The sequence below is a fragment of the Amblyraja radiata genome, chromosome 4 (genome assembly GCF_010909765.2).
Source record: "Amblyraja radiata isolate CabotCenter1 chromosome 4, sAmbRad1.1.pri, whole genome shotgun sequence".
NCBI lineage: Eukaryota > Metazoa > Chordata > Chondrichthyes > Rajiformes > Rajidae > Amblyraja > Amblyraja radiata.
Genome location: NC_045959.1, coordinates 113233887 through 113247853, shown reverse-complemented (window position 1 = coordinate 113247853; position 13967 = coordinate 113233887). Strand labels below are relative to the sequence as shown.

The 13967-nt window shown below is 42.7% G+C and overlaps 1 protein-coding gene across 2 annotated transcripts in view; it reads right to left on the bottom strand.

Moving 5' to 3' along the window:
• LOC116972495 overlaps positions 1-13967 on the bottom strand; it is a 140446-nt gene that overhangs the window by 90613 nt on the left and 35866 nt on the right. For both annotated transcript variants that reach the window (XM_033020276.1, XM_033020277.1), the window contains exons 5-6: positions 12512-12612; positions 8582-8698 (exon numbers count right to left, since the gene is read on the bottom strand). In XM_033020276.1, the coding sequence (XP_032876167.1) occupies positions 8582-8698; positions 12512-12612 (218 nt within the window). The remainder of the gene's footprint in view (positions 1-8581; positions 8699-12511; positions 12613-13967) is intronic.

The following is a 13967-nucleotide window of genomic DNA, read 5'->3' as shown; positions in this document are numbered from 1 at the left end:
TATTATTTTATGTCCATCACCAGCCAGTGGAATTAGATACGAGTAGTCTGGATCTGAAACCCAGTCCTACTCCACTTGTTCTACCAGATCTGGTAATCATAGACCCAAAGTGAAATTGCTTACTTCCAATTGAAATGGAAGGAGAATTGCCCCAAACCTGGGGAATTTAGTTGTATAAATCAAATCCACATTGAACGTCAGCCAAAAGAACTGTGTCCAGGTGTCTAATCTGGACTCCTTAACTGTGGTGTATTTTTATGCAGTTCTCTTCCCGTAGTAGACTAATTTTCCTCCATACCTCTCGCACTTCCTTTTCAACCTGTTATTTCTCCATAACCTCTCCATTTTTGCCCACTCCTCTTTTACGTTACATGAACAAACATATTTTCCTTTTGGTTAAATTAAAGAAATCAGCAATTCAACGTGTTTTACTTTCAAACAACACATAACCTTAGTTAAGATGATTAGGACCCCGAGGGAATTTGCTGTTATAGGCAGGGTTATCAGCAGGTGACTGGCCTGCAAAATCCAAAATAGATGAGTGCGCTGTATAAATGCTCGCATTTTTTCCCCCAGCAAAGGTGGAAATTGATGCAAATAAAATATATGCTTATTTCCCTTCACATTTATTGCACCCATTAACTGAATTAATTGACAGAATAGCATAATCAAATTTATCCAAATATGAATGCATCTTAATGACAAAATAGATGGAAAGCATTATGAAATGCTAAGATTCATGTTTAAATATGGTGCCGGTGAACACCCAAACACAAAACCTGCATTTTCCTTTTCATTGATCTATCTGACATTATAAACCAATCCCAACACTGCAAAATGCCATGATCACGCATCTGCAGCCTCCAACTATATTAACTACACCATCATCCTGTGAACACTCTCCTCAATCATTCAGTTGGTGTGTGTGGTTGTCAGCACTCTATTTGGCGATAAAAGACTAATTATGGAGAGCACTTTTGTGTACATGACCAAAACAAACCCTACTGTACAATAGAGGATTGTAGGAATAGCACAGACACAATGGACCAAACTATCTGCTGTAACCATGTACATTTCTGTCCTTAAGTAGGTAAAAGGAAACAGAGAATGAAAAATGCAGTATCTCCTTGTTCTTTAAGTGTGGCCATTAATCTCTAAAGGCAACACCTCAGGCCATTCAGAAAAAAATAAAAGCTCAATAATAAAAGATTTGCAGCCCTGCCCCCAAGATTCCTGTTGACTGTATAAGGTGCACAATAAGGCTCTGATCACATAGTTATGCCCCTGTCCCACTTAGGAAACCTGAACGGAAACCTCTGGAGACTTTGCGCCCACCCAAGGTTTCCGTGCAGTTCCTAGAGGTTCCCGGAGGGTTTTGTCAGTCTCCCTACCTGCTTGCACTACATGCAACCTCCAGCAACCACCTGCAACCTCAGGGAACCGCACGGAAACCTTGGGAGGGGCGCAAAGTCTCCAGAGGTTTCCGTTCAGGTTTCCTAAGTGGGACAGGGGCATTACTCCTCTACACAATCAGAGTGAACTACGTGAACTATGCCTAACTTCATCACTGCATCAATTCATTTTATCCCAAAATCATAATACCTGCCTTTGTTACCATTAGATTGGATTATTCCAATGTATTCCTGCTTGGTCACATTTGCATTTTTCCACGTAAAATCAGGGTAATTGAAAACGCTGCTCGCTGTGTGCTGGTTTGTACCAAATCACAATAAAACACTTGCAGGTTGGTCCATAAGGTCACATGTGATCGGGGCAGAATTAGGCCATTCGGCCCATCAAGTCTACCCTGCAATTCAATCATGGCTGATCTATGGCTCAGTATTCAGTATTCAGTATTTCTTTAATATCATTTCACTGAGTCTTCGCATACACAGAGGAAACGAAAAAACGTTGCTCAATCGGTTTCCATTCAGTGTAAAAATAAAAACAAAAAGGATAATACATAGAGCTTTAAAAACAAATTAAAATGACCATTTTTAAAAAGAAAAGTAGGCCTAAAAATTAACAATATAATAAAAACAGTCATTCTGATCGACCGTGGCTTCACAGTGGCTTTACTTTGGCTCCCTCCTAACCTCAATCTCATTTCAAAGACAACCTTCTCATTCTAGGAGACAGTCTGAAGAAGGGTCTCGACCCGAAACGTCGCCTATTTCCTTCACCCCATAGATGCTGCCTCACCCGCTGATTTCTCCAGCATTTTTGTCTACCTTCGATTTTCCAGTTTCTGCAGATCCTTCGTAAACCTTCTCATTCCAGGAGTTATTCAAGCCTCCACCTACATCCTCGGTCAGTAGTGATAAACTTATATACAAAAAGAATTCAGTATTCCCTCTGACTTCCAATATTTGGTTGCTTGGAGTCTTGGACCTAAATTTCAGAGATGGAGCACAGTATATAGTCGGTCCTATTTAGCATGTTTAGCAATACAGGAGGAGCTTAATTTGTAGGCACATGAATCTATGCTACACTCACTCCAAGGCAAGTATTCTTGCAACAAAGTTCTGCGCAACAGCAGTAAGACTATATCACTGTTATACTCAGATTCTCGCACATACTATTCATCTTCATTGCTCTTTATTTTCTGCATCTCATGCACAGGCACCAAGGAACCTCCTATGTCTGAAGAAGGGTCTCGATCCGAAATGTCACCCATTCCTTTTCTCCAGAGATGCTGCCTGTCCTGCTGAGTTACTCCAACATTTTGTGTCAACCTTTGTACCCATGTTTAATAATATCATGGCTAAAAAAAACAGTTTTTTCCTAAATAGATAACACCCCACATGATGCGCCATCACCCTTCTTGCCATTCAATACCCATCCATAATCTTTTGCAAACATCCTCCTCACAAATCACTGGTCATTCACCTTTCTACTCCGCCAGAGTAATCTTGGATAAATTAAGGCTCATTTTTCTCTGTTATTTATACACTGTTTTACTAGCTGAGAGACTGGTACAAATCACGATGACATCACACACGTAACAGCTGGTCAACTTTTAATAAATATTTAATCATTCCTGTTCTGAGCCTTGCAACCATCTCTCTACCTTGGGGTGGGAGATTGCAACCTTCATGTGGTCCACCCTGTTTCGACGAATGCAATCAAGCTGGCGTGCACAAACAGAAGATCAAACAGAACAAGTTGTCTAACAACTTCAGGCTGTGCACGCCATACGCAAGAAGAAGAATACCTCTGTCAAAATTTAAACCCAAATCCATCTGCTGTACAACTTGTTACGTGATACTTCTCAAATGCTTCTTGAAAATCCATACAGTGATCACCACATTGTGAAGGGGTTGCAAAACCAGCAGGATGCTCCTCAGCTTCTTCCCGCAGGCTATAAGACTGATAAACGGACTTTGTCCCCTGCCAAAGTATCGCGCACCAACCACCAACCTGGACACACTGCAGCAGAGCCACTGTCATGCCGCTGCCGATCGGAACGCCTGTTGATGTTTAGTAGAGAGTAGAGTGTTTAATTTGTTCATGATATATGTATTTTTATTTCTATTTACTTTTTACTGCACACTGAATGGACACTGGTAGAGCAACGTTTTTTTGTTTCCTCTGGGTATGTGAGTACTCAGGAAAATGACAATAAAGATATACTATACTATACTATACTATTCCTAGAAAATTGTCCTTATCGCAATTCGCTACAAATCAAAGCTGTATAGGCATAATCAATAAATGAGATTTGAAAATCTGCACATTTTACTATTTTATTTTCACATTAACTTCATAAGAGCAAATCTTCATTCCATATGTCAGTTTTTTTAGAAATTATTTGTGCAATCTGCAAGGGCAAAATTCCATTATCCATACTGTTATAGCACAAGTGTCACTTTTTACTCTCCACCAGTTCCCTCTAATCATTCCTGCTAGTTAAATCATTGTAAAACACTTAGTATCAGAAACTATTTATAAAAAAACTGGTTGTCTCTGCCTATTCATGCTGTAGTTTTCTGTAACTCTGTTGCCATATCTTTTTTAATGGATTTCAGCATTTTTCACACAACTGAATCAGATTAATACATCTGCCATTCCCCATTTTCTCTCTCCTTACTTGAAAAACACTGTTGCACTTTCTAATCTGCTTGGACTATTTCAGGAATTTTTGAACGTTATTACCAATGCATCGGCCATCTATGCAGCCACATCTGAAAACTCAGGTCAGGGGATTATATTAGTTTGTATTCCCCCCGATTTTTTATGTACTTCCTTTTTAATGATAATAATTTAATCAATTCCTTTCCTGTCATTATATCCTTTGGCAGGGGAGGATCTACTATGAAACTAATGAAGCTTAAGCTTCAGGGCCCCTAATCCCGGATGGGCCCTAAAGGGACATTAGTCCAGATATTTTTCCGATTTAAATCGAAATTCAGATTTTTTTCTTTTCCTGTAAATGAATCTGATTTTTCACCTCGACTCTTGCCTTGACTAAACTTCACCTCACACTTAAACCTCAACACACTAAACCTCGCCTCAACTATACCTCCCACCTCACACATAATCCCCACCTCAACTAATTGTCTCTCTCTCCCGCTCCCGCGGGGAAGGGCTGCGGCCACCGTGGGCGGGGCTGGGCCTCGATGTCAATGTCAGCGCGCATGCGCCCCTCCCCTCCTCCTGAGCTAGCTGATGGGCCGAAGGGGCTTTTTAAAAAAAGAGAGTGAATTCTCAGTCAAAAGCGCTTTTCTGGACTTTTCCTGGCCTGGCACGGGCCTTTTGGCCAAACTGCTCCTCGTGGGCTAATATGGGCATTTTGGGCAAAAGGGACTGGTTTCTCGGCTCATTGCATTTTCATTTCACTTCCATTGCCATTGTAGTTTCAAGCACAGGACAGGCCGAGCAGCTCATTGCATTTTCATTTCACTTCCATTGCCATTGCAGTGTCAAGCACAGGGCATGCCGAACAGCTGATTGCATTTTCATTTCACTTCCATTGCCATTGCAGTTTCAAGCACAGGGCAGGCCAAGCCAAACAGCTCATTGCATTTTCATTTCATTACCATTGCCATTGCAGTTTCAAGCACAGGGCAGGCCAAGCCAAACAGCTCATTGCATTTCCTCGACCGGAGGAGCAACCTATACCCGTCCACTGATACTCTCCTCCGCCTAACGGAGCTGGTCCTTACCCTCAATAACTTCTCGTTTGACTCCTCCCATTTCCTCCAAATACAAGGCGTAGCTATGGTCCTCAGCTATGCCTGCCTCTTTGTCGGGTACGTCGGACAATCCTTGTTCGAGGCGTACCATGGCCCCATCCCCAACCTCTACCTCCGCTACATCGACGATTGCTTTGGTGCCACCTCCTGCACCCACACACAACTGACTGACTTAATCCGCTTCACCACTAACTTCCATCCGGCACTCTGGACCATTTCCGACACTTCCCTACCATTCCTTGACCTCACTATCTCCATCGCAGGTGATAGACTTCTGACCGACATCCACTATAAACCCACTGACTCCCACGGCTATCTTGACTACTCTTCCTCCCACCCTGCTTCCTGTAAGGACTCCAACCCTTATTCCCAATTCCTCCATCTATGCCGCATCTGCTCCCAGGATGAGGTGTTCCACACCAGGGCATCGCAAATGTCCTCATTCAGGGAATGGGGGTTCCCCTCCCCTACTATAGATGAGCTTGCACCAGGGTCTCCTCCATACCCCGTAACACTGCTCTCTCTCCCCATCCCCCCACTTGCAACAAGGGCAGAGTCCCCTGGTCCTCACCTTTCACCCCACTAGCCGGCACATACAACAAATAGTCCTCCGTCAGTTTCGCCACCTCCAACGTGACATCTTCCCATCTCCCCCCGTCTGCTTTCCGCAAAGACCGCTCCCTCCGCAACTCCCTTGTCAATTCTTCCCTTCCCTCCCGCTCCACTCCTTCCCCGGGCACTTTGCCTTGCAACCGCAAGAGATGCTACACTTGTCGCTTTACCTCCCCCATTCAAGGACCCAAGCAGTCATTCCAGTTGCAACAAAGGTTCACCTGCACCTCCTCCAATCTCATCTATTGCATCCGCTGCTTTAGATGTCAGCTGATTTATATCGGTGAGACCAAGCGTAGGCTTGCCGATCGTTTCGTCGAACACCTCCGCTCGGACCGCATTAACCAACCTGACCTCCCGGTTGCTCAGCACTTCAACTCCCCCTGCCATTCCGTATACGACCCCTCTGTCCTGGGCCTCCTCCACAGTCTGAGTGAGCAACACCAGAAATTGTAGGAACAGCACCTTATATTCCGCTTGGGGAGTCTGCATCCTGGTGGCATGAACATTGAATTCTCACAATTCTGTTAACCCTTGGTGTCTCCTCCCCTTCCTACCTCAGCCCTCGGGCTCCTCCTCTTCCTTTTTACTTTCTTCTCCCCGCCTCCCCCCACCCCCTATCAGTCTGAAGAAGGGTTTTGGCCCGAAACGTTGCCTATCTCCTTCGCTCCATAGATGCTGCTGCACCCGCTGAGTTTCTCCAGCATTATTGTGTACCATTGCATTTTCATTTCATTTCCATTGCCATTGCAGTTTCAAGCACAGTGTAGGCCAAGCCAAACAGCTCTTTGCATTTTCATTTCATTTCCATTGCAGTTTCAAGCACAGGGCAGGCCAAGCCAAACAGCTCACTGCATTTTCATTTAATTTCCATTGCAGTTTCAAGAACAGGGTCTAAGCTTCTGTTATGTAAACTACCAGCAGAAAGCAGGAGAATAACTTTAAATGTATTGAAAATGCAGGAGCTTCAGGGGTCCTAGTCAGCCTCCTGGACCCTTGGCCAATACTTCCTACTTTTGTTCTGAATATGTCCCATTGGTTAAAAATGTTGGGTCTACTTACTGTATGAGAAGGGTTTAAAAAATAATAATAATATTGATAATAGTGTCATTTCAATACAAAATAATAGTTAAAATAAAAATTAAAAGGTTATTAAAGTATCATGTAGGCTAGCTGTAAACAAAAAAACATTCAAATTAAGGATCATTCTAAATATATTTAATATAAAATAATTATAAATAATTTAAAATGCTATTAACATTTATGACAGAAATTAAAATGTGTGGTGATCTGTCGTGGAACAACCCCATTGAAGATAACAGAGGTTACCCAGACCTTGTTGCTGGTTGCGAAGGGGCCCCCATAACAGTTCAAGCTTCAGGGCCCCAAAAATGTAGGTCTGCCGCTGGTTTGAGGTATTACTGTTTTTAATTTGGTTTCCTAAAGTGAAGGCAAAATGTTATTTTATATTTTATATTCTTCACTTCCCATAATTATTTCCTCTGTGCTAACGTATTCTCCTTTTCCATCTCCTCTATCATTTTAGGTAGGTGGTGGCGCTGCAAGCCGGCAGCCCTGTTAGCAGCGTGTCAGTTTTTTCTACTTTTTTAATTTTTTTAGTGTGCGTTTTTAATGTATGTTTTTAATGTTTCTCTGTGTGTTTTGTGTGGGGGGTGGTGTGGGGGGGGTAAGGGGGAAACCGCTTTGGTCGCCTCCTCCATGGAGAGGCGACTTTTTCCATGTCGCCTCCCCCGTGGCCTAACATCGAGGATCGGTGCGGCCTTTCCCGGAGACGCGCCCGGGGCTTCAGCTGTGGGCGCAGAGTGGACTCTCAGCGTGGAGCGGGAGAGCCCTCGCTGGGGCTCGCCGGAGGGGAGCGCTCCTTTCGCTGGCCCACGGCAGCCTGAAGCTGCGGTCTGCGGAGCTCCAGCTGGCGCGGCGTCCGGAGCCTGGGATCCCTCGTTGGGGACCGGGGAGAAGAAGAAGCTCCCACCGCCGGCCCGCGGCCTACTTCTACCGTGGGCGCGGCGGGGACTTACCATCAGGAGCGGGGTCCCTCGCCTGGGACCCCTGGAGGGGAGCTTCGACTGCTGGCCCTGCGGTCTGCGGTGCTTCCGGCTGCGGCGCAGCGGGAACTTTAAATCTTCGACCGCCGGCCTGCGGCCTACACCCATCTGAAGCCGCGGTCTCCGGTGGGGGAGGCACCGATTCAGGACTTACCTTGACTTTTACTCATCTGGGCGCCCGCAGCGGCAGCTGCGGAGGGTTGAGGTCCCGACCACAGGGGAAAATGGAGGAGGACTGGCCAAATGTTGTGCCTTCCACCACAGTGATGAATGCTGTGGTGGATGTTTGTGTTAAATTTTTATTGTGTTTTTGTGTGTTCTTTATCATTGTACCGTTGCTGGCAAATTCATTTCACTTGCACTTTATGTGCAAGTGACGAATAAAACTGATTGATTGATTGATTGATTGATTGATTATTAGTGGCCCCAAAGGATCTGCCAGCCTTCAGTTTTATTACCATCTGATCTAATTTTCTTAAATCTAATAAAACTACCTTAATTGAGTTCTGAAGTTTATTTTTCCCCATGAAATGTAGATTCATTGCAAACAATAAAATATTTCCCAGACATTTGGTTATACTTATCTACCAGCAATTCATATGAAAAGATTACTTATTGGTTAATTCAGCTCATTAAAAATATCTAATTGGCATTAATTCAAGACTTCAATTTCCGCTGTTCTCGCCTACCAAAAATGTTTCAGCTTACCAATTGTGAATGTGGGCATAAAATCTTGCATTGAGTGTTCCAAGCTCAGATCCTACTAGAATAAGAGGGCTCTGTAGTTTAGCTTCCATGACAAGTCCGTGCAGATCATCTACCATTCTTTAAAAGAAAAATACAAATTAATACACCCCAGAATTAACAGTGGTCAATAAAGCTCGCTATCAGGAGTGCAGGTCTTTGAAGACATGCCTATTGTACATTAAAATAGATGGTATCGTATTTAACAATGAAGATGGGGGTTATCAAGAATTACAGCAGGATCTTGAATCAGCTGGGCAAGGTATGGCAAATGGAGTTTAATTCAGATAAGTGTGAGGTGTTGCGTTTTGGCAAGTCAAACCAAGTCAGGACCTTCACAGTGAATGGCAGTGCCTTGGGCAGTCTTGTAGAGCGGAGTGATCCAGGTGTACAAGTAGATAGACACAAAATGCTGGAGTGACTCAGCGGATCAGGCAGCAACACTGGGGAAAAGGAATAGGTGACGTTTCGGGTTGGAACCCTTCTTCAAACTGAAAGATTGAGGTGGGGAGGACTGGAGGTGAGAAAAGGCCAGACTAAATCAGTGCCAGCAACAGATGACCTCAGGAAAGGTGGAGTGCATAATGATCCATTGTTGGCTGGGGAAGATGTGCTACGAGAAAGATACAAGGATGGGAACAGTGTAACTAGTAAGATGTCCAGGGTGGGGAGGAAAGAGAGAGATGGGGGAGGGATTGCAGGAGTTACTTGAAATTATAGAAATCAGCGTTCATACCGCTGACTTGTAGGCTGCCCAAGTGAAATATGCTGTGCTGTTCCTCCAATTTGTGTGTGGCCTCACTCTGAGAGTTGGGAGGATCAAGACAGAAAGGTCAGTAAGGGATTGGGAAGGTTAGTTAAAATGTTAGGTAACCGGGGATCGCATAGGCCCAGGCGGACAGAGTGTAAATGTTTTGAGAAATGATGGTCAAGTCTGCGTTTGGTCTCCCCGATATAGAGGAGCTCATGCCGGGAGCATCGGGTACAGGAGATGAGGTTGGAGGAGGTGCAAGTAAACCTCTGCCTCACCTGAAAAAACTGTTGGGGCCCCTGGATGAAGTCAAGGGTGGAGGTATAAGGACTGGTGTTGCATCTCCAGCAGTTGCAGAGGAAAGTCCCCAGAGAGGGGGTGGTTTGTGAGAGTTGTGGAGGGAACCAGGGAGTTCACCAAAAGCTAGTTGTACAAGTACATAGTTCAGTGAAAGTGGAATCGGAGGTAGATAGGTTGATGAAGGTAGCTTTTGAAACACTGGCCTTGCTAAGTATGAGTTCTATACTCGGTTTCCGAGTATAGAAGTTGGGATGTTATGTTAGTTATACACATTGGTGAGGCCACAATTGGAGTATTATGTTCAGTGTTGGACACCCTGCTGTAGGAAAGATGCCGCTAAACTGGAAAGAGTGCTGAGAAGATGTACGAGGTTGTTACCAGGATGAGCTAAAGGGAGAGATTGGGAGACATGGACTTCATTTCTTGAAATGCAAGAGGCTGAGAGGTGACCATACAGAGGTGTATAAAATCATTGACACAGATACAACATTTGAGAAACATTTGGACAGGTACATGGTTAGGATAGATTTAGAAGGATGGGGGCCAGGCAAATGGAACTAGCTTAGATAGGGCATCTTGATTTGCATGGACGTGTTGGGCCGAATGGCTCCTTCTCGTAAATGAGCATTTCAGTTGGTTGAGTACAGAAAATGGAAGCAAAATTTCAGACATTTAACCTCATTCTTCAGGTTAAAGACATCCTGGTAATAATCCTGCCAAGGTAAAAAGGTATCTGGGCCCTCCTTATCAAATGGGTGTATTTCCTTAAATTATGACATTTAAGAATTGAGGAACAGAAAATAGAACAGCAGGAAACAGGATGAAGGATCACCAAATCAGGTATAGAACATAAAATAGTGAGGAAAAGAAAGGTTAGCTTGAGAGAAAAACAGGGGAGCAAAAGCAAAAAAGTTGCAATGAAAAGTAATTTAAAAAATGTCATACTAGACATTAATTACAGGTGACCGGCATGTCATGGGGAGGGTTTGCGTTCCTAGAACACTGTCAATATCACAATTTTATAATACAGGCAACATTCTGTCAAACCTCTCCAAAGCTTTCACATCTTGCACAATGTGGCAACCAGAACTGCAAACGTAAATAAAACTTTTATCTGAGAGAAAAACTAAACTTTGAAGTTTTTCTTCGTCAGTTCAACCCACATGGCTTTACTTAATGATCTTTCCAGCATATTATCCTTCATCACATTTATAATTGCTTCCTTGCTCATTGAAAATCCTGTAGTCGGGACCATTGAGACACCATCTGCTTCTCTTTTCCCCTCACTATTCTGTGCTTTTACCACGATCTGGTACATTCAAAAATGCAGGGGTACATGCTGAGGAACAAACTGAAGCTCAGTAAAACTGCCACAAAGGTATTGTGGGGAATAAAATGTGTAAGGACCTGTCGCCAGTTGGCACTAAACACCTGGGTCCTGTTTACCAGCCTCATTAACACTTACTGGGTGGATTGTTTAAGGAAGAAGGATGAGCGGCATTGATGCTTTGTAAGAGAATAAGAGTATTGATCTGATTTTACAGCAAATGTAAAAAAAAGATGTACCAAATGTATTTCCTGTCCATATTGTTATGAATAAAGATATTTTTGTGCTTTTGTTTTTGAACAGGTTTTTAGTTTTCTAATTTATGCAACTAAAATCTCCCAATATCCCTTCTCCACCTCATCTCTATTTATAGATTAATCGTCTGTTTATTTTGTATTCATGGAGACACTTTTCTGGCTTGATTCGAATGGATCCTGTCCCAAAACAGCAGCTCCCTTTAATCCCATGATAGTACCAGTGCCTGATAAATTGATGCCTGTACCTCACATGCCAGCCTTTAGGCTATGTATTTTCTCAGTAATAGCCTTTCCTTGTATGTCAAGTAGTGCTACACTCCAGTAACAAATCAGAAACGATTACATTTGAGCTGGTATTTTTTTTAAATTTCATTCATGGCGTCTCAGATTCTCCCAACAAAAATTAATTCTAACTTCTACTTTTAGTCAATATAACCCAGAAACATGCCCTTCCGCCCATAATGTACATGCTGACCTTCAATTAATCATCTACACTATCCAATTTATCAATACTGGGTCTTACCATTTTATGCCTTGGCATTTCAAGTGCTTGTCTGGGCACCATAAATGTTGTAAGAGGATCCACTGCTATGACCCACTCGTGGAACCTGTCCAGAATCCAAACACTTGAAATTCTAGATGAAAAAATACATCCACAGATCCTCTCTAAACCTCTAATCTCGAGTTAATGGCACCTCTGTTATGCAAGAAGTATGTCATTGGTTCTTACAATGATCAGAAACATACCTAACCCATTGTCACACGACGTCTCTGGCCCAAGAAAATATAGTTATCTCTGGTAGCCGGTAGAAAACAATCTGGAATCCCAATCTGGCTGCATGGAACAGTACCCATTCATCGGAATGTACTTAATTGTCCCCAAGTGTGTGTAGGATATTGTTAATGTGTGGGGATCGCTGGTTGGCGCACTCAGTAGGCCAAAGCGCCAGTTTCCACACTATCTCCAAACTAAATTAAACCAAACTAAACCCTTGACAGCATTGATGTACAAAGAGATGTTCAGGTCTTAGTTCATAGCTTCCTGAAAGTGGCAATGCAAGTAAATAGTATACTTCCCTTCATTGATTGGGGCATTGAGTAAGAGTAATAAAGTCATGATGACTTCTATAAGACTTAAATAGATACAAAATAGGGAAGACTCAAAATATAAAGTATACTAAAAAGAAATCACAATTTCTGATACTTTTTATTTTGATTTAAATTTTACCAGATTAAAATCTAAATTTCACCAAGAATACCTTCCAGTTGTTGACTGTGCCCATGGTTTATCCGGTCTAGTTTCTTCATTCTGGAATGCTTTCTTACTGAAGCCTAATCCAGCTCTATCATATATGCAGGCCTTTAAAGAAAGACAAAGTAAATAACATTTCCGAAGGATGATGTCATTGACTTTATTTTGTCTGCACAATGCCATTCTTCAGTGTGCACAAGAATTAAGTATTCTATCATGTAACAATAACAGAAGTTAGCAAATAACAGTATTAGCATTGCAACTGGAGTCATAATAACAATGAACAGATGCATTTACAATCCAGATGTATACAAATTGAAATGGATATTCTGTGAAAAAAAAAAAAAATGCAGACTACTTTCCTCAATAACTATTTTCCTAAATTCAATCAACTTTGTTAAAAGATCCAAACAAAATGGCTGGTCAAGTATCAGCTCATTAGACTTTCCCCAAGTGAAGACATCAGCAGTCTCCAAAGCCTTTCCAGGGCCAGCTGTAGTTATTTATGTTGGAAGAACCATAGTGTTGCATTACACTGTATGAGACCACAACCACATGCTAGGGGCTAGCCTCCAGGGGAATACTGCATGGGACCACAATGAAAGAAACTGCTTCCTCCGTACCAGCAATCTTGGGGTTAATGCAACACCTGGCCAATCATTAATCTGTATATTGTCCTTGGTAGACAAAGTCTGATTTATCAGGATAGTAATTAATCCCAGACACAACTTTGCTTTCAAACACAAGTGTTGACATCAAATGCTCGATGGCAGGGTTTAATACGTTAACATAGAAAATAGGTGCAAGAGGAGGCCATTCGGCTCTTCAAGCCAGCATCGCACACCAACCATAACGTTATTGTTAGATACAGACCAAAAGTGCAAATAGTAGCAGCTAGGTTCTCAATTGGCCACATGCAATTAAAATACGAAATAATATCGGCCTATTTTAATTGCTGATTTTTTTCTTCCCATTCTGCTTGAAGCAATTATAGCTCCTTTTGCCCAGTATGCTGCAATGAGAACAGATTGTTGAGGGACTCAAAAACATAGAAATTTAAGACACAAGACTCAGCCATTTGGACCTATTGTGTCCATGTAGACCAAATATACATTCCACCCTTTGGCCCTTAGCCCAAAGAGTATTTCATCGTAGCATTTTGTAAATCTGTTGTGGCTTTTAAATAGTCCATTCCAAATCTCCTGACAAAACCCACAGCAGCAGGTTTTTTTTTTTTAATTCTCCATTCCACTTTTATTTTATTCAACAATTGACTTTAATCCACACTCCCTTTTAAGTCTTCCTCACTGAAGGAAATCAATTCCATGTTACTGTCTCAGTCTCCCTTTGCCAGTGCCTTGGACTGGAGACAGTGAACAGAGCTGCAGGAGAAGCTGTTAAATATAACCATATAACCATATAACAATTACAGCACGGAAACAGGCCATCTCGGCCCTACAAGT